Here is a 27,615-nt window from a genome sequence, read left to right as displayed (position 1 = left end):
AATGTTTAGTGTGGGGATGAAGCTAAGGATTATTTTACTAATCGACTATTCTGATGATTAAATGGGGTGGGGGGGGGGTGGAACATTCTGCAAATTTTTCATTCTCAAGGCAGATATTTTGTCTTGATTTTTAGTAATTGGGTTGCTTGAACGTTTTGAGGAATTGTTTCCGTCTTAGTTTAGCGCATTAGCATATCTTGGGATAAAATAAGAGAATAATTGTCAAACAATTCTCCACATTGATCAGGATAATTGTGATTGTTTAAGCAATAATCAAGAGTCTCTGCTCTGGGAGATGACCTGTTTATTAACACTGAGTCATCGTAAAGGTAACTTTAAAACTATAAAATTATCTAAATGCAACAGAACCAACAAATCTGGGTTTTTGTGACCGTGGCTCTGAACCTTCAAGTAAAGCAATAAAACTATAAAATGAGCTTCCTAACAGATTTTTAAGGGTCAAAGTATCGGGATCTGCTCAGACGGGCTTAATAACCACGTTGAGCCGAATTCTGCAGACGTCAGGGGTTCAGCTTCAGTCTCAGCTTGATTAGCTTCCTTTAGACTTGCTTACTCTGTTTGGATCCTGATGAGGCTTTACATTCAGGATTAGCCTAAAACAGTCTTAATGGGACGTGTAATCCAAGGCAACAGACACATCAGTCCTAATATTTTGCAGTAAATGTATACATGCAAGAACAAATCTAACAATGGCTTTACCAGCCACTGGTTAACTGTTTTAAGATGTAAAATGCAGTGAGGTGAGTCATCACATTTCATGTGTATATTTGTTTTTAAATATTTCTCACGTACTGTTGCAGGACATTTACATTTTTTTAAAACTTAAATATAAAGACTAAAAAGGATGAAACTATTCCTCCACTTTTGTGCAGAGAAGTAAATAAACAAGCTTAAAGTGTTTTTTTGTTTAGTTCTGCAAAACCTTGAGGCTATGATGGAAATAACTCATCAGCTGTTTCTGATCTGAGATCTTATGACTGGTCGGTATCTTCCCAGACTTTGCATAATATCTCCAATATTTCCAGAGGAAAGCTCGATTGTTCATGTGGTCAATATGCCAGGGTTAAGTGCACAGGAGGGATTTATTTATTTTTCACTAGCTTTCAAGTAGAAAAACTTTGCTCATACTAAGGCTGGGCGATTATGGATGATATTTACCCAATACAATTAATCAAAGAAATTATTTTTTTTGTCTCTCCTTCATTTAGTCAAAAAATGTTTTTTAAAACTTGCTTTTTTTTTTTAAATCATCTCGCCTGAGAGTTGACATAAATTCAGATCGCAACCAAATACAAGCTGGGAGACATGCTTCTAAAACAAGATGGAAGGCCCTGCCATTGTGACCAATGGAGAAAAAATAAGATATTTGCTCCTAGTGGTTTTGCACGATGAGCAATTTTGAGAAAAATGAAAGGCTTTTAAATTCAGTATTTTCACAAGATGATTTCCTAAACATATACAACATTGCATGCTTTTACCAAAACTATTTCCCCTTTAAAGACTGATATAGTGCAAAGTTACATAGAGGCCCAAAAGATTTTTTATTTTTTTTGCTTTGGCAAAAAAATTCGCAGTTTTTTTTCTTTTTTCTCCTCCAAAATTAAATCGTCATAAACTGCTAAATCAAATCGATAAAATCAATGTATTACCCAGCCATAGCTCACACACAGCAGCAAAACAATAGCAATCTTGCACAGGGAAAAAACATTTTTCAAGATAAACACAAGGTTCAAGGAGCCTGTGCAAATTCTGTAATCCGGGTCATGACAACAGCAAACGGGCTTAAATCGGAGGCAACTGGAGAAAAAAGGTCCGAGCAACATCACAGAACTCTGTTAGTCTGGAACTAGGAAATGAAACTGCCATCTGGCATCAGCCCTCTGAAGCTAATAGATGATATTTAGGTTGAAATGGGCCTGTATGGATGCAAGATGTAGTGTTCTCTGTTATTGAAATGAAAGGTTCCCTAAAGCAGTAAAAATACTCCCTTTTCCAAAAGTTTTGTTGACCCGTTTGCTGTGAAATGTCTTTAATAACTTTGTTTCCTCCCCATCTTTGTTCAGGTGTGGAAAGCCAGACTTAACGGTTATGAAGAAGCTTTGAAGTTGTTCCAGAAGATAGAGGATGAGAAGAGTCCGGAGTGGAGCAAGTACCTGGGGCTGATCAAGAGGTTTGTCACAGACTCCAATGCTGTGGCCCAGCTCAAAGGCCTGGAAGCGGCCTTGGCCTTCATTGAGAATGCTCACGTGGCTGGCAAGTAAGTCCTGTTCACCGCCGGAGATTTATCTGCCACTTTAAGATTTGGCCGTTTGATAGCGGATCTTTAAAATGATGAAGGTTGTTGTAAAATTTAAGATAAGATCTCTGCCTGTTGAGGTTAATTCAGTCTGGATTTCCTAGTGAAAATAAATCCTGACATGTTTGAAGACTGTAGCTCTGATCCGCGCTGTCGCTGTGCTGCAGGACGGCGGGTGAGGTGGTGTCGGGCGTCGTCACCAAAGTGTTCAACCAGCCGAAGGCCCGGGCCAAAGAGCTGGGCATGGACATCTGCCTCATGTACATCGAGATGGAGAAGAACGAGGTGGTTCAGGACGAGCTGCTCAAAGGGCTGGACAACAAGAACCCCAAGATAGTGGTGGCGTGCATCGAGACGCTCAGGAAGGCTCTGAGGTCGGTGGCCAATGAAACCAATTCTTTATAAATAAAGTCTGAGTATTTTCTTTGGCCTTTAAATATCCGTGCGCTTGTAGACTGAAATGAGCCGACTGAAGCCGCTTTGTTTCCCATCTGAGGTTCTGTAGGTCAGGTGTTGGAGACGTTCCAGGTGATTCTACATGTTCTTAGAGCTTTTTCCTCCACCTCCTATCCTTTATAAAACTGAGCTGAAGGGTCGTTTCTGACCCTGTTTTTAGAAATAATTCTGATTTCTTTATCTTAATGTCAGAATCGCATTCAAAACATTTTTAGTCTTCATGCTGTGAGCTGGGCTGTGCATAAAAATCGACACAAAGATTAATATCGATGTTTTTAAAAACGATTTAATATCGATATTCTGACTTTCAATATCGATATACCTCCCAACCCCTAGGGGGCGTTATCACAGCGCGTCATTACTGTTCACAGCGAGGAAGAGAAAGTGATACAAATTTGCAGAATGGCCGACAGGATTTTAGAAGCGCCTTCGTCCTTAAAATCAGACGTTTGGGCACATTTTTGGTTTCTGTGATACGTTAAATGCATTGAACCAAATGCTTTATTTTTCTGTTAATATATTAGTGTTCAATAAATTGAACATAAATATAATATTTGGCTGATTTTTGTTGATTGAATGACTTTGAGCATCAATATGAAAGTAATAAATATCGATTATTGGAGTCAAATCAAATCAAGCTGAGCTAAATCAAGAATCGTATTGTATCGTGAGCTTTGTATCGAGAATCTTATGGAATCGGCTCATCCTAGATGATACCCAGCTCTACTGTGATCGCTCCTTTGATTAGATTAACAGTGTTTTTACTGTTTTCAAAACAAACTGATTTAGGGAGTTGAGTGTGGAGTGAAGTCTGCGATTTTTAAATGCTGTAGCTGATCATGATAACGTGATAAAATTATTCCTGTCCTGCATCTTCACTGAACCACAGCTGCTTTCTCCGTCTGACCAAGTTCTTGTGAAAGTGTTGGGTTTCTGTAACTGGCTTCTGTCTGCAGAGGCGTTCTCTTGTTTCATTAAGAAAGAACCCGCTGACTCTGATTGGTCAAAAAAAATTTTTAATCTTTGTATTTTTCTCCCACAGTGAGTTTGGATCGAAAATAGTGACATTGAAGCCCGTGGTGAAGGTTTTACCCAAACAGTTTGAGTCCAGAGAGAAGGCTGTGAGGGAGGAGGCCAAGCTGCTCGCTATAGAAATCTACAAATGGATCAGAGACGCTCTGAGGCCGCCGCTGCAGAATATTAACTCTGTTCAGGTGGGACGTGTTCAGCGTCAGACAATGCTCCAAACACAGAGCGCTTAAATTCAACTAATGTTTGCTTTCTCTGGCCCTGCAGCTCAAAGAGCTGGAGGAGGAGTGGGTGAAGCTGCCTCCTGCCCCTCCCAAGCAGTCCAGGTTCCTGCGCTCTCAGCAGGACCTGAAGGCAAAGTTTGAGCAGCAACAAGCTCAAGGAGATCAGTCTGATGGTGGGTGCCGGCGCGTTTATAAGCCGCTGTGTTGTTTTCTGTTTGCTGTTGGCTCATCATGGACTCTCCCGTTTGTCCTCCCAGGAGACGAAGAGGAGGAAACGGTCGCAGCTGTGGATCCGTACGATCTGCTGGAACCTGTGGAGATTCTGTCAAAGATGCCCAAAGACTTCTATGATAAAATCGTGAGTTTTTCAGAACGCATGCTGCAAATTTAAAACGGGGCTGGACTTGACCTGATATTCAACCCACTTTTTACCAAAACTGCAAGTTTTTAAAAAGGGGAAAAAGAATGTGTGCCCTCTGAACTCCTTGAAGGGGGCGGGGCTTAGGGATGGAGCGTTCCTGGGTCTGCGTTGTGATTGGTTGGGAGAATGTAACGACTGTAATATTAACCTACATGGCTAGAATGCAAAAAGGAAGGAAAACTGTTATTCTATTGAACTTTTTACTGACCTTTTTTTCTATCATTGATCTAAGTCTATTGATCGATACGTATTGTTGTTGAATTATCATCCAGCCCTAATTTAAAACTTTTTCAAAGGATCTGTATAGTTTCCTTGTAGGGCTGGGTGATGTGGACTTTAAATTTTACCATGATATTTTGTGATACAATAAGTGATAAGACCATTTACAGCTTCTTGTAACTGTGGGTGTGACTGTGTATCAATTATATCCCAATAAGCAGAAATACTGGAACGATAAAACATAAAAAATATTTAATATTAAAACAAAACTGTAAATGTTTCATCAGGACACTGGTTACATAAAAAATCCCTTATTTTTTATTACCAAACTGCACACAGTATCTGCATTTAATTATATTTGAATTAATTGATATTAATGGTCTTAATAAACCAACAGTATTACAATATTGACAGTTTTTGATGTTTTCAGACACCTTTAGTTGGATTTTTATCGTTGTGGAGATAAATACAAATACTTATCATGATAATAAATTTTTCTTTAACAATACTGTGAAGGCCCACCACTATTTGCTGGCATATAGTTTACATTTACAGCCTGTAACCAGTCATCTGGTCTAAGGAATAGCAGCTGCAGTAAGATGACGATGTAATAACCTGTTTTCACATGTGAAAAGATTAAAACCACAGAGCAGGAAGACTTTGAGGTTCCATTTGTTAACGTCTCTAATGACTCGGTTTACATTAGAAGAATCTGCAAAAGCTGTTTAAATAATTATTTCTGGATTTATTTTCCCAGGAAGCTAAAAAGTGGCAGGAAAGGAAAGAAGCTCTCGAAGCTGTCGAAGTGTTGATAAAGAACCCCAAACTGGAGAACGGCGACTACGGAGATCTGGTCCGAGCCCTGAAGAAGGTGAGCGCCTCAAATGTTCTCCCACTTTTTTTTTTTTTTTTTTTTATGTCAGTATTATCTCTTATTAAGTATTATTTCAAATAAGTGTTTTTTTTGAGATGAGGGGAAAGCAATAAAAATGGAAAGCTTGTTAAATATTTCCATCCTTTGTTCAACCTCATGTTTAATCTCCACCCAGTTTTTATTTATTTAATATGCTGCCCAATTTATCGGCTGTTTCTGATGATGCACCGATCTGGTTTGGTGTCGTGATGAAGGCATTTCTGAGTGGAATCAGTTTCTGCCTTTTTGCTCCTGATCTCCGACCACAGGAGAGAATGCAAATTTGACCCATTATTGATGAAGCGATACTAAAGGAAGATAAATGTATTTATTTTCAAACATCGATCTTCAGCATCAGTTCAGAATGCCTGAAGACATTAGTTACCTGAACCTGCTGGTTAGACAGAAGCTTCTCGGACTTGAGTCGACTTCATCCTGATGTTTCTGAAACAAGTCTGCTGACTGTCTGCGCATGAAGTTGGGTCTCTGATTAAAGCTTGGTCCAGCCGGGTTGTGGTCAGAGCTGACGTGGTTTCTCTGTTGCAGGTTGTGGGAAAAGATGCGAATGTGATGCTGGTGTCACTGGCAGCCAAATGTCTGGCTGGATTGGCCTCTGGTCTCAGGAAGAAGTTTGGCACCTACGCAGGACAAGTAAGGGAACCTTACCTCTTTCTGTGCTCGCAGGGTTTATTTGACGTCCCTCAAGTTTCTCCACATTCTTTGATTTTAAAAACGGGAGTTTTCGGGCGGTTGAAGGGAAAATGAATCGGTTTCCCTAATAGATTATTTTCCTTCCAGGTTGTTCCAACGATCCTGGAGAAGTTTAAGGAGAAGAAGCCACAGGTTGTCCAGGCCCTGCAGGAGGCCATCGATGCCATTTTCCTCACTGTGAGTACAATATGCATTCATTATTATTATTGTTTTAGTCTCTTAAGCCATCAAATATTTGGGGGGAAAAATGGTACTTAAAAAAAAGTAGCTACCTAAAATGTCTAAAAAGGCAAATAATTGTTTTAAATCAAAAAACAGTAGTTATTGATCAAAGAAAAGACCTGTGGTGTGAACGTAAAACAAACCCGCTAGAGCCTTAAAATCTATTAAACTGAATTAAATGTACCAAATTTGAAAGTAGCTTTGTGGACTGGCAACCTGTCCAAGGCAAATTTATTTATATAGCACAATTCAGTACAGAGACAATGCAAAGTGCTTTACATGATTAAAATATAGGAATAAAAGCAAGTAGGGATAGAATGTAGAAACAAAAAAAGAACATTAAAAACAGTAAAACAGTTTAACTCAGGGATGGGCAACTGGCGGCCCGGGGGCCGCACACGGCCCTCGTCATCACTCAGTGCGGCCCGCGAATAGATCAATAATAATTTAATAATGATTTAAAAAAAATATATATATATACTTTTGACCGATAGGGGGCCGTACCCAAACAATAGCGGGCATGGACCGCTTTGCAACAGCGAGGAAGAAAGTCAAGAGCCCTGGCCACTAGCAGTGGAATAAAAGGAAAACTTGACGAGAAAGTCACGTTTTTCAGACAAAATGGGAAGAAGTATGGACATAGGGAATTTTTTTTTTTTGGTCTCTTGTCATTCACACACAACATAAACCGTGAGAGCCGACGTGAGTTTTGAAACTGCAAAGCTTTGTCTTAAGCACAGACCAGTGTGATGCATTCGTGAGCGTCAGAAAGCTATGGTGCATTCAGGAGCATGGGACATTAGATTTTTCAGAATAAAAAGCTAACAGATGTGCATAATCAAAAAGTAACAGAAATACAATTATAGAGCATTCAGTATTGTAAGAAAGCCCACACAGTTTCTGGATAGACACATTATTGTTTGAGTTAGGTTCTGTGCCGTTTTATGCCTCTTTCCTTGTAAATTTGAAATGACCCATGCTCCTGAATGCATTGATATGGAGTTTAAATTCCTTTTTTGCAATTTTTTTTTAAAGCAAACGGTTTGTCTTTTGCTTAAGGACATATTAAAATGCATTTATACGCAGAAAATAGTTATATGTTGGTGCAGTAAACATACAGATATAAATTCATCTAAAATTTGTTCTTATTGAGAATAATTTGTAGAGTCTTTCATATCCAATTATTTGAAGTGCGTGGTCATGTGGCCCTCCAATGGTCGTGCTGAAAAAAATGTGGCCCTCTTTATCATGGAAGTTGCCCATCCCTGGTTTAACTGGAACATTCAAAGGCAATCCTAAACAAATGTGTTTTTAATCTTAATTTAAAGGAACTCAGGCTTTCAGCACTTTTACAGTTTTCTGGAAGTTTGCTCCAGATCAGCGGAGCATAGGAACTAAATGCTGCTTCTCCATGTCTAGTTCTGGTTCTGGTTCTGCAGAGCAGGCTGGAGTCAGAAGACCTGAGTGGTCTGGAGGCTTGATGCACTGATAACAAGTCTGTGATGTATTTAGGTGCTAAGCCATTCAGGGATATATAGACTTTTAAAGTCTATTCTCTGAGATACAGGGAGCCAGTGGAAGGACTTCAGAACTGGGTCCATGTTCTCTACGTTCTTAGTCTTAGTGAGGACGCAGGCAGCAGCGTTCTGGATCAGCTGCAGCTGTCTGATCCACTTTTTAGGCAGACCTGTGAAAACACCGTTGCAGTGATCAGTTCTACTAAATATAAACGCATGGATTCGTTTTTCCAGATCCTGCTGAGACATCAGTCCTTTAATCCTGGAAATGTTCTTCAGGTGATAGAAAGCCGACCTTGTAATTGTCTTTAGATGCTTTTGAAGCATCCCTGTTCCCTGTTGATGACCACTGGAAATGAGCCCCTGTAACCCTGCAAGGATGTAACAATATTGACCATAAATGGAAATGTGAAATAAACCAATACTGGTGTTGTGGAAGGTGGTAAAGAAACAGCAGCTCTGGTTGTTACTGGGGCGTCTGTGTGAAGGAGCCTTCAGACGGTGTGGCAGCAGCAGATTCCTACTGAAATGCAAAGTTTTTTTATTTATTTTTTTTAAACCCTCTTAGATTGTTCCCTGGGATTTAAACCGCAGTATAGTTGTTTATGCCGTAAAATGCAGCTGCAGACTTTCTGAAGTGTAAAACGTTGAATCAGGAGTTTGTTTTGGAAATTCTGGCATCACGATTTTTTTCTTTTAGCTTTTCCACCACCGAGCTTCTTGCTTGGTTGGATGGATGAACGTTTCGCTTTCTGTCTACAGATGATGAAGCGCTTTGACTGTGGATGGATTTCTAATCATTTTTTAAGTTGCTGTGTTAAAAGCACTTCCTGTTTTTATCAGCCAAGCACTCAGCTGACACTGCAGCTCCTAATGTGTTTCTGATGGGATCCAGTAAAGTAACACGGAGACCGACTGATATTTCCCCACTTTTTTTTTCCCCAGACGACTCTGCAGAACCTTTCGGAGGACATCCTGGGCGTGATGGACAATAAGAACCCGTCCATTAAGCAGCAGGCCTCTTTGTTTTTGGCCCGGTCGTTCCGACACTGCACACAGGCCACGCTGCCAAAGAGCGTCCTCAAGCCTTTCTGTGCCGCCCTCATCAAGGTGTGTACGGTAGCAGCGTCGTCACTGATCAAGACGTGACTAATGATCGTTAAACAATGATAATTTTCCTGCTTTATCCACCTCAGCAAGTGAACGACTCGGCTCCTGAGGTCCGTGATGCTGCCTTCGAAGCTCTGGGGACGGCCATGAAGGTGGTTGGAGAAAAAGCCGTGAACCCTTTCCTTGCTGACTTGGATAAACTCAAACTAGACAAGGTGAGGATTAGTACAGGAGCGTCCTCCCCAGTTTCCCCTGAGATCAATCTCTAACCGTATGTTTCTGTGCTTTATCTAACAGATCAAGGAGTCAGCTGATAAAGTGGAGCTCGCCGGAGGTAAAAAAGGCGGAGGAGCAGAGAAGAAATCGGCAGCCAAAGCTGCTCCTCCAGCTGAAGCTCCTTCCAAATCCTCAGCTCCTCCAAAGAAGACCCAAACTGCTGCAGCCAGCAAGGTATCCAGAGAAAATGTGCTGCTGTGATTTTATTTCTCTTTCAGAAACCGTTAAAACTCTCAAGTTAAACATCGTGTGTTTTCTGCAGCCGTCAGCTGGTCCGCCTAGAAAGGGGAAACCAGCATCAGCAGGAAAAGCCAAGAAGACTTCAGAAAGCAAAGAAATCACTGAGACCGAACTCTCTGTAAGTTTTACCGATGGTATTAAAGTGCGCGGTCACTGCAGGTGCAGCGTTTTTACAGGACGTTAATCTGGGCTCAGTGCTCTTAAAGAGGATCGTTAAAAACTGGCTTTATTTTGGAGCGATCGAATTGACCAGCATCATTTAATCAGTTTAACAGCAAAACATTACAGCTTTAAAATCCTCTAAATGGCAAATTGTTCTCAAGTTAATCGTGGAATCACTGAATTGATCTGAAGACAGGAGTTTATTATAATATTTAGGCCTTTTATCTAACTTTATTGCCATAAACTCCCTTTTGTTGACAACGTTGAATTAATTACAGTAGCGTTTACATTTCAACAATATTTAATAAAAAATTTAATATTTAAGATAAGCATCACATCCTATCTGAATAATATAGAATACAATATTTGTTGGACTATAAGTCACATTAGTCCAAAAATTAATCATAAAGAGGAAGAAAAAAAAAAACAGACCTGTCGCACCGCATTTATTTAGAAATTTATTTCACACAATCCAAGACTAAAAACTGACATTTAATCTGGTGAGGCAATTTATTAAATTACACAGCTGCATCCACAATCGTCTGAATAACGTGGAACATACCTGAGAGGATGAATAAGGTAAATTAGCACAACAAGCCACCAACTCCGACCCGGAAAGTTTTTGTCAGAGCATTTCGGTCTAATTATGCTGAAATTAGACTGTAAGCATAACGGTGCTACGTGTTAAGCTAACAGTACAACACTAATGTTTCAGAGCAACATAAAGCTCATGCATCAATGAAACCGCCTGGAGAACAAACCTGTAAGCTAGCGCTAGCTGCTATTAGCTTCACGGACAGCCCAGGAACAGAGTTCTGTCGCGGTCTGGGCCCTTCGGCCTGCACCACTCGTACTGAATAAAGACTGAAACAGCAAAACAACATATGTACATGTGTTCAGTCTTTGTTGTTTATAGGTTAATGTTTCATTTAATTTTTAAGTGGTACAGGAGCAGCTTATAGTTTCCACAAGCCTAGATCGCGGATATTAGACGGTAATGTTAACTCTTTGGTTCATGTTAGTCAGTATGATTTACCATTTAAAATTTATATATAAGCCACACCTGACTAAGTTGCAGAATGAGCCATACTATGAGAAAAGCACAACTTGTCCGAAAAATTCGGTAATCCAAATTTCTTTAACCCTTTCCTCCTTTGTAACTCAAACAAATGAGCGTTCTCACGTTTCTGACAGTTCACTGACGTCATTTCAGGTTGAGGTGTGTGAGGAGCTGGCGGCAGGTGTACTTCCTGCTTCCTGTCTGCAGCTGCTGGACTCGAGCAACTGGAAGGAGAGGCTGGCCAGTATGGAGGAGTTCCAGAGGGTAACGTCTCCTGGTTTTTCTCTTTGAAGGCCTCTGACATGCAGAGTTCAGGAGTTTTTGTTAAGGTTGTGCAGAAGGTTTAGTTTGGATTCATGTGCTGTCTGCAGGGTGTGGAGACCATGGATGCGGCCGCGATGCCCTGCCAGGCATTAGTTCGCATGTTGGCCAAGAAACCGGGTTGGAAGGAGACAAACTTTCAGGTAAGTTGTTGGAATCCAACAAAGCTGGATAACGACACAAAGTTCGGTCTCATTCTTGTCCCTCCGCCTTGTGTCTCTGGGAGACGGGGCCCCCAGATCTTTGTCTGGGCGGTAGGAGAATGGCTAAGGGGCCGAGCAAGATTTATTATACTCACTAAGAAACAAAGAGATGGGAGGTCTGCTCGCAACACACAAATCTGAGCAGTCAACGTGTTTGATAGCATCGTAACCACTGAGGGCTATTTTCTTTTTTTTATAGCAAATAAAATTTATCAGTTTAGAATAGTTGACCGTCCTAATAACAATGATTGTGATTTGATTAGGGCTGAACAATTAATCGCATTTTCAATATAATCGCGATTTAAAAAAACACAATTTCCATATCGCAGAGGTCTGCAATTTTTGGCTATGTAACAATTAGTGACTTGGACACGTCCATTAAGTGTTGGTAAAATGTTTAAAGTGGGTTTACCTCCACATGGAAGGGAAGACAGTTGCAGCAGTGAGATAATCTAACTTTATTACTTGTTTTAGAGTTTATATAATCGTACATAACATTAAGTACAGGTCAATCAGTTTAATACATAGAGTTGCTTGTTGGTTGCACTTTATGTTCAACAAGGATTGATGTCCAAATCAATTAAAAGCTGTTCTCTTGAAATATATTCTGATTAATAGAAATATTAAAAGTTCTTGTTTTGAATAGTCCTTGTTTACAAACATCTTTATTTAGAGGCCATTTTTGTTGCTTGTGGTTAATGCAGAGAAAAGTCAAAATTGCAAATTTGGTTGAAATATATTGTAGGAAGAACGCAATCATTTCTGCTCTGAGTTTAGATGCTGTGGGTCTTTTAGCAACTAATCTGCACAGAGAGGAAACAAAATGATTTGTTGTTTGTATATGTTTAAAAAGACATGATAAATTAAACTGGAAAAAAAATCGCATTAAATCGCAATATTAATAAAAAAAAAATCGCAATTAGATTATTTTCCAAAATCGTTCAGCCCTAGATTTGATGCATATAAACACATTTTCTTCAGCTCTAAACAAGCGCTCCGTCCTTCTGTAACCTCCTGCAGGTGATGCAGATGAAGCTGCACGTCGTGGCTCTCGTGGCTCAGAGAGGAACGTTCTCAAAGACGTCGGCCTCTGTGGTTTTAGACGGCTTGGTGGATAAGATCGGAGACGTGAAGTGCGGCGGCAACGCCAAGGCGGCGCTGACGGCGATCGGAGAGACGTGCTCGCTGCCCTGGACCGCGGAGCAGGTAAGCCCTGTTAACGCCAGCGAATCCACCAGGACTGAAATACGGTATTAACGCGGCTTATTTTGGTCATCAGGTCGTCTCCTTGGCGTTTGCGCAGAAGAACCCCAAAACCCAGGCGGAGACGCTCAACTGGCTGGCTAATGCCATGAAGGAGTTTGGATTTGCTGGGTGAGTTAAAGCCTCATTCGGTGATTTTCCTCAGAGTAACAACGGCTTTCCTAGTTAAATCTAGTGCTGGACGATATAAGGGGGAAAAACATATCGATGAAATGGAGATCATATTTATCCATAATTATCAACAAATTCAAAACATGTATTTTAAATGCAGCCCTGGTCATTTTATGCTTTTGCTTAGCGACATATTTTTAGAGACAGACACACAGACAAACACTGATTTCAAACTCAACCCTTTATTCAACCAACTTTTTACCAAAACTGCAAGTTTTTAAAAAAGAAATTGTGCTCTCTGAACTCTTTGAAGGGGCGGAGCTTGGTGACAGAGCGTTCCTGGGTCTGCGTTGTGATTGGTTGGGAGGATGTAATGAATGTAACATTAACCTACATGGCTAGAATGCATAAGAAAGGAAAACTTACTGTATTGAACTTTTTATTGACCCTTTTTTCCCATCATTGATATACGTCTGTCGATCGATATATATCGTTATTGAATTACCATCCAGCCAAATCAAATGCTATGACTTAATGTTATAACTATGGAGGGTAAAACCTGGGCAAAGATCTTATAGCAGCTTGACAAAAATTAATTCCTGTAATAAAAGAAAAAGCCGAGATGAGCTAATCTTGATGGTGGTGCTTCAAATGCAGTGTGTCCTAATACAGGGTGAAACATTTTGGCATCTTGGATCAGCTCTTTTTCTCCCTGCTCTGCAGCATCAATGTGAAAGGATTCATCAATAACGTGAAGACCGCTCTGGGAGCGACCAACCCGGCCGTGCGGACGGCAGCCATCACCCTGCTGGGAGTCATGTACCTCTACATGGGGCAGCCGCTGAGGATGTTCTTTGAAGACGAGAAGCCGGCTCTCCTCGCTCAGATAGACGCAGAGTTCGAAAAGGTACGCGCCTCCGGACCTGATCAGGATCCTGCGGATCTCGTCTGGAGACGTGCGGGAGTCGTTGTTTTCCATCACACTCTGAACCGTGACGATGGGGAAATTGTTGTCGTTCACAGATGCAGGGTCAGTCTCCTCCTGCTCCCATCAGATGCACCAAGAAGGCTTCAGCCGAGGACGAAGGAGACGAGGGCGCGGAGCAGGACGAAGATGGAGGAGCAGCGGGGCAGGACGTTATGGACTTGCTGCCCCGCTCTGATATCGGGTAAGAAAATTCTGGAAATCACACCCAGTTTATACGTAAAGTCTTTGCTTCTTCTTTTGTTTTGGGTGCTTATGTTATCAACAAAGGTCACTGAAAGCAGGAGTACTCAGTAAAGTCTGCAGTTCAAAGTTTAATACAGAAAGTGAAGAACTGTTGGGCAAATTGTCCATTTTATATGGAAGAAGAAGCCGGGAGGAATATTTTCTGATAGCAGTAGCTCAGCAACATGACAAACATTACCCTGAAAATTAGGGCTGATCAATTAATCGCATTTTCAATATAATCGCAATTTTAAAAAATGCAATTTTCAAATCGCAGAGGTCAGCAATTTTTGGCTATGTAACAATTAGTGACTCAGACGCGTCCTTTAGGTGTCGGTAAAATGTTTAAAGTGGGTTTGCCTCCACAAGGAAGGGAAGACAATTTCAGCAGTGAGATATTATAATTGTATTACTTGTTTTAGAGTTTATATAATCATACATAGCATTAAGTACAGGTCAATCAGTTTAATACATAGACTTGTTTGTTGGTTGTACTTTGCACTTTATGTTCAACAAGGATTGATCAATTAGAAGCTGTTCTCTTGAATAAATTTCTGATCAATAGAAATATTAAAAGTTCTTGTTTTAAATAGTCCTTGTTCACAAACATCTTTATTTAGAGGCAATTTTTGTTGCTTGTGGTTAATGCATAGAAAAGTCAAAATTGCAGTTTTGGTTGAAATATATTGTAGGCAGAACACAATTTCTGCACCAAGTTTAGATGCTGTGGGTCTTTCAGCACCTAATCAGCACGGCGAGGAAACAAATTGATTTGTTGTTTGTGTATGTTTAAAAAGACATGATAAATTAAACAGGGGGAAAAATTGCATTAAATCGCAATACATATATGTATATAAAAAAAAAATCGCAATTAGATTATTTTCCAAAATCGTTCAGCTCTACTGAAAATGTTCTGAGGTGTGTCTGCTTATAACTCTCCACAGTTGGGATGAAAGTTTTTTGACAAATACTGTAGCTAAACATGTAGACGATGTTTTCCCTGCTCCAGTTCTAACAGAGATTGTCTGTTACATCATACCATAGTCCATCTAAAAAGATGCCTTTAGTTCTTCATTAAACTTTTATTTTTCTTATATAAAAGGATGTTGCTTATTTCTCATTTAAATCAATAGTTTTAGAATCCTGGAGCAAAAATGTTTTCCTACAGAAACTTGGACTTGAACCATTGGAGCCTTTTTCTTTCCCTTTCGACAACTTCACTGCAAAAAAGGGAACTAAAAGTAAGTAGATTTTCTAGAAATTTGTGTATTTTTCATTGATTTGAGCAGGTAAATAAGACTATTTGCCAATGGGATTAGTAGTTCTACCCCTAAAATAAGATAATTAGATATTCTGCACTTGAAAAATTATGATGGAGATGATTTTTTTCTCCTACTTTAAGTGCAAAAATCTTATTCCATTGGCAAATCATATTTACCTGCTCAAATCAAGAAAAAATACGCTAACTTCAAGAAAAATTTACTTAATTTTAGTTCCCTTTTTGCAGTGTTAAAGCACTTTTACAGCCTCACTGACTCGGCTGCACTCACAAGTTCAAACATTCAGACACCAAGACAGTCGGTAGGTAACTAGGGGTGCCCAGGGATGTGTCACAATTTGGCAAAACAAAGGTGGAATTGAACCTTCAGCTGGTGTAGCTGGAGTGTAAAACAGCTTCTCTCCCCATGCAGCCTTTGTCGTCAGGCGTTGTTGCTCTTCTTCTTTCAACATAATCCCGGTTCTAAAGGCGTGCTTTGTTGTGGAGACTGTCTTTTATCAGTAATCCTGATGCTTTGTTACACATGAAACACCGTCATCCATATATGGAAATGCTTCCTGTTTTTTAGTCGGCCTGATTTTGTTTCTTAAAACTGTGCTTTAAAATTATGATTATGAAAAGGCTGTAAATTATGTTTTGCTTTTCAAATATTGATGGGTTTGCTGGGTCCTAAATATGACATGCATTTGTTTTGCAAGTATCTCAGTGGTGACAATCTATAGAAACTGCATTAAAGTTTTTATTATATTTTTAGGAGTGCATGATGTGTTTTTATCTTTATCCATATCTTCCATCTTTAAAAAAGATCTTTCTTGGGACCCACAGTGTACTCTCGGGAACTAGTTAGGTAAAAGTTGTTAAAAAGACAAAAAATATTAATGTGCTAATTTCTTTTCAAAGTGACAAAATCACATCTGACCTGGTGTCTAAAATTGGAGACAAGAACTGGAAGGTGAGGAAGGAGGGTCTGGATGAGGCTGCAGCCATCATCTCCGAGGCCAAATTTATCACAGCCAACATCGGAGAGCTTCCTCATGCTCTGAAGGGCCGACTCTGCGACTCCAACAAGATCCTGGTAAGATGTTCTGTAAACGGCATCACATCCCGTGTCAACTAAACTCTGAAATATAAACACTCCAGTTCTTAATTCCCGTCATTAAAACATTAAAATGTTCATTCCTCTTAATGGTTTGACTTTTTGTCTTTAATTTCTTTTCTGAGAAGATGAATTAAACGCAGTGTTAAATCATTAACATTTCATCAGATCTCAATTCTTACACAGAATTTAGATGAATCTTTTGTCTTTTTAGTAAATGTTTGATCTTGGGTCATCTTAATTTTCTGCCTGTGCGTCTTAATGTGGATTTTACGTTCAGAGATTAGCCTTTAAATTCACCAAAGCTGTCCTTCAGAAGTGATGACTTCCTGTTTGCCGCCTGCAGGTCCAGCAGACCCTCAGCATTCTGCAGCAGCTGGCTACAGCCATGGGACCTGGACTCAAACAGCATGTGAAGTCCCTGGGATTTCCCATCATCACCGTTCTGGGCGACAGCAAGGTATTCCCCCCCCCCCCCCCCCCCCCCTGCAGCAGCAGCAGACACAGCTTATGCTTTAACAATTTAAACAGTCGGCATGAACAAATGTCTTCTTCTACAAGTATAATGAGTTTTATTATTTTGTTTATCTGCAGCTGAACCTGAGGACGGCTGCCATGGCCACCCTGCTGGCCTGGGTGGAGCAGACGGGGATGAAGGACTGGCTGGAAGGGGAAGATCTGTCTGATGAGCTGAAGAGGGAGAATCCCTTCCTGCGACAGGAGGTGCGCCGACTCCGCCCTCCTCCCGGCCGACGCGGTGCAGATCCGGCTCTAAAACTCGCTCTTCGTCCTCAGGTGCTCGGCTGGCTGGCGGAGAAGCTGCCCACTCTCAGGACGGTCCCCGGCGACCTGATGCTGTGCGTCCCTCAGCTGTTCGCCTGCCTGGAGGACCGAAACGCGGACGTGAGGAAGAAGGCTCAGGACGCCTTGCCGACCTTCATGATGCATCTGAGCTACGAGAAGATGGTCAAAGCAGCAGGAAAGCTCAAAGTACGGCGCTGTTAATAACCTGCAGACGGTCCCAGTGTTCCGGTGCAGATGGCTGGTTGTAACGTGACGTTTTTTCTTGTCCTCGTTGCGCTCCAGCCTGCCTCAAAGGATCAGGTGGTAGCCATGTTGGAAAAGGCCAGAGCCGTGATGCCGGCTAAACCTGCAGCGCCGGCCAAAGCAGGAGGAAAAGGCTCCGCAGAGCCAAGCAGAGCTCCGTCAGGTTCGTTCACAGAAGTGTAATCTTAACTGTAAGGTGACGGTTGGGTTGGCTCTGTCCGCTCCCTCTGAGATGCTGTAGACAACTCAGATGTTTGCATCCGTGTGCAGCCTCCAGGTCAGCGGCAGCCGGCGAGGATTTCGCTGACACCAAACCCGAAGCTAAGAAAGTCAGAGGAGGAGGAGGAGCTGCTAAGAAGGTACATCTGCTTGGATAAAGTACTGGCAACCAGTGTTCAGTTTCATAAAACGTTTATTTATTTCAGGGTTCCCACAGGTCCTTGAAATCCTTGAAAGTTTGTGAATCTGAAAAAATAAATTCAAGGTCCTTGAAAGTCCTTGAATTTTTTTGTGGGGTTGAAAGTTCACACGGATGACGACTCGTGTCATTATTTTACTACCACGCGATCTTTTAAAATTATGTTGATTCCGCAGACTTTTAATTTGCAAAAGTACGTTGTCTCTTCTTCGTTAGTTGCTAGGCTACGGTTTAGGCCTACGTGCGTCCAATAGGTTACATTCACGCAGTGTTGCCAACTCAGCGACTTTGTCGCTATATTTAGCGACTTTTCAGAGTCAAAGTCAAAAACTAGCTTAATCAAAGATGAAAGTAAGTGAAACAAATTGATATAATTCTGAATATCTCAATGCTGCACTTTTTTCCATAAAATTCCATCAAACGGTAGACTAATGTACATCTTATATGTAATGTAGTATGGCATAGCCATGTACTGTGGATATAAATGTAGGCTATGAATATGATCAATATCAATGTAGGCTATAAATTAAGTCCACTTTCTTGCATTGCTTCTGACCCAACAACTTCTATGCCGTTTAGTCTTTTATTGAATTTGCATTGTATTAAAATATGATAACCTATTCAGCGGTCACAGTAGGTAAATGCCGCCACGTGTGGTCCTTGAATTTGAGGAAATTGGTCCTGAAAAGTCCTTGAAAGGTCCTTGAATTTGATGTTCACCAAGGTGTGGGAACCCTGTTATTTGATAAAAGATCAGATAAAATATGGTTCATGTTTTTGTTTTTTGAACGTTGAGGATTTTTTTTTTTTCTTGACCTGTTTTTAATTTACCCATCTGTACATCTGCCCTCCTCCCATCATGTTGCCTGTTTTATTTCATTTCACCTCCATGAAGTGTTTGTGATATGTTTTATTTTCACCCACCCAGCCACCTTCCCCCTCTGAGGAAGCTCCCCCTCCCTCCAAGGAAAAGGAGTGTAATGGTAGCAAAAAGCCCCCCGTCAAAGGGAAGGCTGCTGCTGGCAGCCAACAGGTAGATGAACGCAGGCGTCACAAGGAGCCGACTCCCTGAATGTTTCTTAGTGGACGCCTGTCAGCCGGGCAGCTGTTGGCCTCTGTCTAGTTTCTCTCAGTCTAACTCTGTGTCTTCAGTCACTAACGCAGCCTCGTGGCTTTCACGCTGCTGTGATTCAACCTGAAGATGACAAATCTCAGCATGAGGCCGTGTGACGGCTTTACAGCATTAATGTTTGTCTGCACCGTTTGTTAACCTGCACGGAAGTCTTTCCATCACAACACTCCTTGTAGCTCCCGTTTCTGCTTTCCCACAGTTTTCTGTCCGGTTCTCATTTAAAACCTTCTTTTATTTTTATTTTTTTTAAAGAAAATTATGGGCTCGACACACGGGGAGCGACTGACGGCGAGTGTCGGCTTTCATTGCTACCGCGGTGAAGACCCAACGAACAGGACGCGACGGCAGCGTTTAAAATTGCACTGTTGAATCGCTTGTTTCTCAGATTTTATTTTTTATTTAATTTGGAGGGCTTTTTAATAATTTCAAAGCAGTCCGTGACCGATAAGGATGAAGAGCCAGAAGATTTGCTGGAACTGACTGAAATCTTGGTTGTATTTTTATGTTGTAGAGCAGAGGTGTCAAACTAATTTCTATATGGGCCACTTTGGCATCATGAAGTCATTAAATGTGTAGAGACGATACTTTTCATTTCATAATTTCATTCCAGTTCACACAGTAGTATTAAAAAATGCACAGTAACATAAAAGTAGCACTCTTAGGCCCAGTTTATACAGTTTATATGCATAAAAAGTTGATATTGGGGTGAGTTACACTTACAGGACGCACAGTTTTAGCCACTTTATACACTATAAAGTATATATGCCTTTTTTTTGGCTCTCGAGGGCCGGATAATTTACCTTGAAGGGCCAGATTTGGCCCGCGGGCCTTGAGTTTGACACCTGTGTTGTAGAGTAAACATAAAACCGGGTTCATCCTATATTACAGACGAGGAAACGGCATAGAGAACATCATCGTTATAAAGGAAAGACCTCAGGACCAGACGACAGCGACAAAAGTTGGTCGTTGTTAAATTTTCTTGTGTTGTGTCACAAAGGCCGCACGTTCACGCATACTTGCTCCAAATTTCGCACGCGCTACTTTCTCCAGTCGCTGGGCTTGAGGGAGGGCAGGCGATTGTCACCTCATCGCTCAAGTTCCTCAGGAAATGAATGGAGAGAGAGCGACGCCGCCCCCCCCTGTGTCGAGCCCGTTAATCTACAGATCTCCCATCTGTTCACTCACCCGATTCTTCCCGTTCACTTCTGTCAGGCTCCGGCTGGAAAGAAACCTGCTACCAAAGCCCCTAAAGATGAGGAGGACCGGACCGGGCCCATCTTCATCCTTGTCCCCAACGCCAAGGAGCAGAGGATCAAAGAGGAGAAGCAGCTGAAGGTAGCCGGCAGCTGAATTATTGGTGGTTCCTGAGATTGTTGCTCAGATTTTTAACAACTTTTAAGTCATACAGCAGGAGCAGATAAGATTTAGTTTGGAAACCAAATGCTGATACCCAGCCAGTCATGTTGAATGTCTGTTTTACAGTCGGCTGCATGACTGAAATAGGCTGACCATACTGAAAATATTATATTTAGGTTAGAGCTCCAGAATGTACAGCACATTTATATAATTTAGAGTCTGATCACTTCGGCTGTCATCTGTTGGAGCAGCAGGATCAGAAGCAGTGAATTAAAAAAGCTCAAGCTAATAAAGAAGGTTGGTTCTGTTCTGGAGACTCCTCCAGAATCCTCATCATCATCTACAACAACTCATTGATGAAATCTGAAAATATGAGTTGCGTTTTATTTCCCTTTAGGTTGAACAAGATCTTTTTAAATACTTAAGTTGAAATTTATCTTTATCACTGTACGCACTGCAAAGAGGTACTTGGATTATGGTGAATGTTGAGAAGAGAAGCGTCATCCATTCAGGCTCTCTGTGCCTTTTTGTTTCCCCCACAGTAGATTTTTACTGCATCATTGAAATATGTACAAGATGACGGGTTGATAGTCATGAAGGAAATGCAACAAAGTTGTTTTGATGCCAAAAACAGAAAAAGGTGCTTCAATAAGATGGAAATTATGATTTTATTTTTTATTTTTTTTTTTTCCATTTGCTTCATAGGCTACTCATTATCTGGGGTCAACGTTAACTCTGAACCCAAAGCAGTGTTTTTTTGGACTATAAGCAGCAGGATCAGCCAAACTATGGAGAGGAAACAAAATGCGACTTATAGTCCGAAAAATACGGTATTTAACCCGAGACCTCAGAATCACGACTTTTTACCAGAATGATCGCATATCACGTTTTGTTAATATCGTGCAGTCCTAATTTTAAATAAAGCTCTTTAAGAAAAAACATGTCAACTCCTCTCCTGTAATTTAAAACTAGTGATGCAAGACTATTTTACTGTTTATCTTCCAAGATAAAAATTAAAACCATGTCGTTTACGTTTGAAACAAGGTAACAGCTTCTGCCTCAACATGCAGGCTTTATGCTTTAGAAATCTTAGCTGTGAAGTAAAGTTATGGCTGAAGAACGAAGAGTTCTAGTCCCACCCTGAGCTTTTCAAAACTCTGCCTCTTTTTTAAAAATGGAGATGCTTTTATTGTTGTGAATCACAGATCTGGATTTTTCTAGTCGGCGCTCGTTTATCCCACACACCCTGAAGTGCACAAAGGCGTCTGAATCCGTCTGTTTGATGCAGTTGACTTAAAAGGCGTGGTAACGTTTGACTCATTCAGCAAAAGGCAGCTTTCATAGAAAGGGTTGAGTTTTTTAGTTTCTTTATCCAGAGTTAGGATTCCTGGTTGACTTCCTGAGCGGATGAGCGGTGTTTCATGTTAGCTCGTCAGATTCAGGCGACGCTCTGAGCGAGAACTGAGCACCGTGTCGACGACGATGATCTAATGACCGACTTTTGTGCTTCAGATCCTGAAGTGGAACTTCATCACGCCGCGGGACGAATACGTGGAGCAGCTGAAGACTCAGATGTCCACCTGTTTTGCCAAGTGGCTCCTGGACGAGCTCTTTCACTTTGACTTCCAGAGGCACGTGAAGGCCATCGGAGTCATGATCGAGGTAGGAGGCTGCTGGAGCTGTCTGTGCTCTGTTTTTAAAAGTCCAGGCTCTCTGATGAATGAAATCTGTCTGACAGAGGTTGAATAGCGAAAGCGACGCAACCATCGGCTGTCTGGACCTCATCCTGAAGTGGTTCACGCTTCGCTTCTTTGAGACAAACACCACGATCCTGATGAAGGTTCTGGAGTATCTGAAGCTGCTGTTCACGATGCTGCAGAAGGAGGACTACCACCTGACGGAGTATGAAGCAACCTCCTTCGTCCCCTACCTGATACTGAAGGTACGCAGACACGGACCTCTTCCAGGGGTTTAATGAGCAGGACTTTCTGTGGGTTCTTTCATTAAAACTATTTCAGGCCTTAATCAGAGAATGGAGCACCGGGGCCAAGTCTGAGTCGTGCTGTTCTGTCAGTGGAGGAGTCTCTTCCTGTAAAAGCTGGTCTTCCTTCTGTTGAATTGTGCAGCCCTACTTCATTATTCTATTGAGTAGGGCTGCACAATTAATCACATTTGCAATCTAATTGCATGTAAAAAAAAAAAAAAAAATGCGATTTCCAAATCGCAGAGGTCTGCAATTTTTGTCTATGTAACAATTAGTGGATCATAGGCATCCTTTAGGTGTCAGTAATATGTTTAAAGTGGGTTTGCCTCCACAAAGACAGTTGCAGCAGTGAGATAATCTAATTTTATTACTTGTTTTAGAGTTTATATAATCATACTTTTTTCCAGAAACTTGCTCAGGAATCTCACCACAGCATTAAGTTCTGTTCAATCAGTTTAATACATAGACTTGTTTGTTGGTTGCACTTTATGTTTGATAAGGATTGAAGAATATTCTGATTAATAAAAACATTAAAAGTTCTTGTTTTAAATAGTCCTTGTTTACAAACATCTTTGTCTAGAGGACATTTTTGTTGCTTGTACAGAGAAAAGTCCGAATCAAATCGCAATTTTGGTTTACATGTATCGTAGGCAGAACGGAATAATTTCTGCTCTGAGTTGAGATGCAGCGACTCTTTTAGCACCTAATCTGCACAGCGATGAAACAGATTGATTTGTTTAAAAAGACATGATAAATAAAACTGGGGAAAAAATAATCACATTAAATCACAATATTAAGATAAAAAAAATCGCAATTAAATTATTTTCCAAAATCGTTCAGCCCTTCTATGGAGGATCACAGAGCATGGAGATGGTTCATCTCCACAGATCACTGTAGTTGTTCCAGGCAGATGGCAGAAAGTCACCAGTCTGGTTTTATTAAAGTGAAACTTTGTTGATTATCACAATGATCAAAAAGATAAAAATAGGATTATAGTTACAGTAAATATTGTTACTGAGTGTTCATAATTGATTATTACTGCTGAACTAAGGGAAGCTTCCTGCAGCGCTGTCATCTGAGAAAGCCAATCATGGAGTCTCACAGAGCGGACATGGCGAGCCCCAAGGCCACGCCCCCTTTTCCCAGGATGCCGACATAACCAGAGCAGCACCACATGGCAGCACTAACCTTTTATTATGTGCTATTATAAATGCTTATTTCCTGTGAATCCTCAACCAGAGTTGTGCAATGATGGGGAAAACTACATGCATTGTGGGGCGATTCGCACGCTCACCTGGTGTAGAGCTGAGATTTATTTATGCTTTATAAGCTGTTTGAGTTAAAGGCTACGTTCACACTGCAGCCTGAAGTGACCCAATTCCGAATATTGGTTTTTTTGCCCATATGCGACCTGTATCTGATCTTTTTATGACAGTCTGAACAACACAGATCGGATTTTTTCAAATGCGACCCAGGCCACTTGGATATGTGGTCCTGAATCCGATACGTATCTGATCTTTTCAAATGTGACCTGTGTCTGTACGGCCGGGTCGCATTAATCCGACCTGTACGTCACCGATACTCGACAAACGTCACTATTCTGCGTCCTGCTATGCAGAAGCGGGAAGAAAGACGACACCCATAGCGGACTACAATGAGGAGAGCAGTCAGTGGAGGGAAAGCTCCGGTTAGAGAATAAATTAATGACCGCAAAATGCGCGCCAGCATTATAATCCATGTTTACTTCCGCAAACACTGAGGACGCTTTGCTACGTGTCACGTCATCGCGTCCTCGAGTGTGCATGCGGGACATTTTGGTTGAACGCATTAAGTTCACACAGGAGATCACATACAAATCGCATATATTTAGAAATGTGAACGGACACGCAAAAAAATATCCGATTTCACAAAAAAATCAGAATTGAGCATTAAGACCTGCAGTGTGAACGTAGCCAAAATCTGTGGTGATCCTGAGCAGCTGGTCCCGGGTCAGCTCTAAAACGAGCTGGAGATATTCCAGACCTGCTGCCCTGAGACTCTGCAGCTGGTTAAATGTTACATTAGACTCAGGTTCACGACACTCTGAATGTGAATGTTGCTCTCACTGGAATCAGGATGACCGAGATTTTTAGCTGTTTTATATGTTTTATAAAATTCCTTTAACCAGTGCCATTTTTCATTCAGCTTATTTAGAATTAGATGCTCATGTTTTATGTGTTTTTTGTTTCCTTAAGGTCGGAGAACCAAAAGATGTTGTTCGTAAAGACGTCCGCGCCATCCTCGCCATGCTGTGCAAAGTTTATCCAGCGTCCAAGCTGTTCCCGTTCCTCATGGAGGGAACCAAGTCTAAGAACTCCAAGCAGAGAGCTGGTGGGTCTGAAAAAATATAGATTATTGGCAATGTTGAATTCAATTACACAGTAATATAGATGATTATAACAGTTATCCTTTAAAGGTAGCAGTTTTGTCATTTAAAGACTACTACAGTTTATTTTATGTTTTACAGCAGTTTGTTTTTCTTTGTTCATCTGTCAAACATTGGTTTGAGGGGGCGTGAAAACTTTTAAATCACAGGGGGGGAGCAATAAGAAAAGCCTGGGAAGCATTGCATGATGGGAGTGTTGACCTTCATAAATGGACCACAGATCAGTGTTAATAGGAAAGTTCTCAGAAATACAAATTACTTACTATTTAACGCAAAACAGAACTTAAAAAGTTAAAAGACCTGGAAACATTTGAGGATCCCCTCAAAACTATATAAATGATAAATGTGCACAGAAACCTAATCCTCTGATTGGAGGACAGGAACTAACCTCTTTTTATCGCCATGCTAAATGTTTTTTCCCCCCTCAGAGTGTTTGGAGGAGCTGGGCTGTCTGATTGAGGGTTATGGGATGATTGTGTGCCAGCCGACTCCAGCCAAGTGCCTAAAGGACATAGCTGTCCACATCGGAGACAGGGACACGTCGGTCCGAAACGCTGCGCTGAACACCGTGGTGGCCGCCTACAACGTCTGCGGCGACCAAGTCTACAAGCTCATTGGAAACGTGAGAGAAAAAAAACTCCAGTTCAGACGGAAATCCCTGAGCTCCAAAGCTGATCTGAGACAGATTTTTATTCTTTTTATTTTCCAGCTATCAGAGAAAGACCTGAGCATGCTGGAGGAGAGGATCAAACGCTCGGCAAAGAAGACGCCTGCAGCTCCGGCTAAGCAGAGCGCCACCGAGAAGACGCAGAGGGAACACCCGACAAACCCCAGCGCCACCTTCCTCCGTAAGCCAGCGCAGGAAGACCCTGGGAAGCTCAAGTAGGTCCCTGCTCATTACGGGAAGCCAGGAAGGTCACTAGTAAACCATGCGCTCTGTAAACTTTATCCAGGCAAATATATTATCTGAAACCAGTTCTTTATGTTTCAGATGGTAGAGTTAGAGGGTTCTTTAACTGTAAAACACTGACCTTCAACATGAATCTGCACAAAGTAAATGACCACAAAATTAAATTATCAAGTTCTGCTTTTAATCAATGGAAGTTCTTTGATCACCACAACTTTATGGATTAAACATGAGCTTTGATTGCGTAACATATGGACCAAAGCCTTTTTTTAATTTATAGTTTATTTTTAGATGTAACATATCGACTCTATGTTTAAGATGAGAGGATCAGATAGAAGTCTAATCCTGTTCATAAAATACTTAAACGACAATGAACCAGTGGTTCCAGAGAGAACTTATTGTTACTACTAAATGCTTAGTTTAAAGGTGATTAGCCACGTTGACTTCTTATTTATACATCAGTAGCTTATTCTGGTTGCATACAAGGTTATGAAAGATTATCACGTCCTGCTGGCATATTCATTATTTTGGTGTTTTGTTAGTAAATAAAGCCCTTTGTGTTTGTTTACGATTTTAATGGAAGTACGTACTGCACATGTGCAGCAGGGGATAAAACAAGGAAGTGACTAACGGCTATTAGCATCTCCCAGAGAAATAATGCAGAAAGGTCCAAGATCCAGTGGGAAAAAATGCAAAAAATATGATTTCAAGACGGAAAAGACTGGAATGTCGCTGGGAATACAGTAAGAATGTTGGTGTTCACTGAAGCGGACGCTAAACCTGCTGAGGCTCAGATGTGACGCAGAGTTGACCGATGTGAGTAAATGTTCTGATATGAGGCTCTTAAAGCTGCTGTAGATCGTTTTATTTAATTAATAACGGTTGATCTACACACTGAGCTGCCGCTTTACTGTGAGACATTGCAGAGGGTCAGGCTCAGCCCATCATTATTTAATTTTGATTTATTAATTAAGGAAACTGGCATTAAGATAGTTCTGCGATACTGTCGCTAGATGGCGCCATATCTGATAAAACAATTTTATCTGGTCATTGCGCCCGGTGCTGAGGCTATTATCTACAAAAAGGACCATCAAAACATCATCAGGATGGAAGCTTGGTGTGTATATAACTTTATTTCATCATGATCAAACAGTGTTTGGTCTTTTTCAGCATATAACGTGACTATATACCTTTAAGGTAGGACTAAGCGATCCGTTTACCTCGATTAAATAGATGATAACACAAACCCAACTACTCATATTCCCCTAATGGGGCATATAGGATTAAATGATAATTACACTGCAGAGCGGCCGGACCTTTCTACATGGGTAACTCCATTAAGTTGTGCACACTTACTGATTACCAGGTGCAGCCTGCGCCCCAAACGCTGCACTCACATCCGTCTATCGAGCTCAGCAGCTTCATTAGTATTGTCAGTAGTTAGGATGGCGGCCTCTTCCTTAATGACCCAGGAGGAAAGCATCGCGCTTAACCCGGTCGGGTTAAAATGCGAAAATGCACCGTCTCGAGCGCTCTGTACATTATATCAGTGATGAATGGAGACTGGGCACCAGTCTGACTAATGAACAGGTTCATCCTGCGACCGGACCAGACATCAGCTGTGGCTGCAACGTACTTAGCAGCTGCTCCTCCACTGCCGCGCTTCAACGTTTGAAATTTCCTCCGTTTTTTTATCAACCTCCCCGTCTCTTTCGCTTCTTCTTTCAGAGCGGATGGGACGGAGTCACGTGACTACAGACTGTACACGTAGCGCAGCGTCTTAAAGGGACAGGAGCATAGCCTACCTTTGCCTATAAAAAACACTTTTCCTTTAATTTTTTTTATAACAAAAATACAGACTTGGGAGAAATGATGACGGTTATTGTAAAATTTCAGTGTCGGTTTATTTTGGCTTTATCACCAGGCCTAGTTTAAGGCGCCCAAAATGAGAATAAGGCAAAATTTCAAAAAAAAAACTTCTGTCTT

At 41.2% G+C, this 27,615-nt stretch overlaps 1 protein-coding gene across 4 annotated transcripts in view; it reads left to right on the top strand.

Annotated features, from left to right (window-relative positions):
• Positions 1-27,615, top strand: part of ckap5 (cytoskeleton associated protein 5) — a 52,546-nt gene that overhangs the window by 4,291 nt on the left and 20,640 nt on the right. For 2 of the 4 annotated variants that reach the window (XM_036125775.1, XM_036125770.1), the window contains exons 3-33: positions 2,085-2,278; positions 2,485-2,691; positions 3,816-3,987; positions 4,070-4,199; positions 4,284-4,384; positions 5,424-5,537; positions 6,126-6,230; positions 6,378-6,467; positions 8,975-9,139; positions 9,226-9,354; positions 9,437-9,589; positions 9,678-9,773; positions 11,031-11,141; positions 11,249-11,341; positions 12,422-12,607; positions 12,681-12,775; positions 13,499-13,682; positions 13,799-13,944; positions 16,165-16,339; positions 16,707-16,820; positions 16,955-17,083; positions 17,156-17,350; positions 17,447-17,570; positions 17,678-17,766; positions 18,754-18,858; positions 20,170-20,292; positions 21,826-21,975; positions 22,052-22,255; positions 24,532-24,667; positions 25,151-25,344; positions 25,432-25,604. In XM_036125775.1, the coding sequence (XP_035981668.1) occupies positions 2,085-2,278; positions 2,485-2,691; positions 3,816-3,987; positions 4,070-4,199; positions 4,284-4,384; positions 5,424-5,537; positions 6,126-6,230; positions 6,378-6,467; positions 8,975-9,139; positions 9,226-9,354; positions 9,437-9,589; positions 9,678-9,773; positions 11,031-11,141; positions 11,249-11,341; positions 12,422-12,607; positions 12,681-12,775; positions 13,499-13,682; positions 13,799-13,944; positions 16,165-16,339; positions 16,707-16,820; positions 16,955-17,083; positions 17,156-17,350; positions 17,447-17,570; positions 17,678-17,766; positions 18,754-18,858; positions 20,170-20,292; positions 21,826-21,975; positions 22,052-22,255; positions 24,532-24,667; positions 25,151-25,344; positions 25,432-25,604 (4,382 nt within the window). The remainder of the gene's footprint in view (positions 1-2,084; positions 2,279-2,484; positions 2,692-3,815; positions 3,988-4,069; positions 4,200-4,283; positions 4,385-5,423; positions 5,538-6,125; positions 6,231-6,377; positions 6,468-8,974; positions 9,140-9,225; positions 9,355-9,436; positions 9,590-9,677; positions 9,774-11,030; positions 11,142-11,248; positions 11,342-12,421; positions 12,608-12,680; positions 12,776-13,498; positions 13,683-13,798; positions 13,945-16,164; positions 16,340-16,706; positions 16,821-16,954; positions 17,084-17,155; positions 17,351-17,446; positions 17,571-17,677; positions 17,767-18,753; positions 18,859-20,169; positions 20,293-21,825; positions 21,976-22,051; positions 22,256-24,531; positions 24,668-25,150; positions 25,345-25,431; positions 25,605-27,615) is intronic. The other 2 variants (XM_036125786.1, XM_036125782.1) reach the window with 1 other exon arrangement.

This window comes from Fundulus heteroclitus, chromosome 2, assembly GCF_011125445.2.
Source record: "Fundulus heteroclitus isolate FHET01 chromosome 2, MU-UCD_Fhet_4.1, whole genome shotgun sequence".
NCBI lineage: Eukaryota > Metazoa > Chordata > Actinopteri > Cyprinodontiformes > Fundulidae > Fundulus > Fundulus heteroclitus.
The sequence above is the reverse complement of the archived record's forward strand: the minus strand, read 5'-3'. Positions and strand labels throughout refer to the sequence as shown.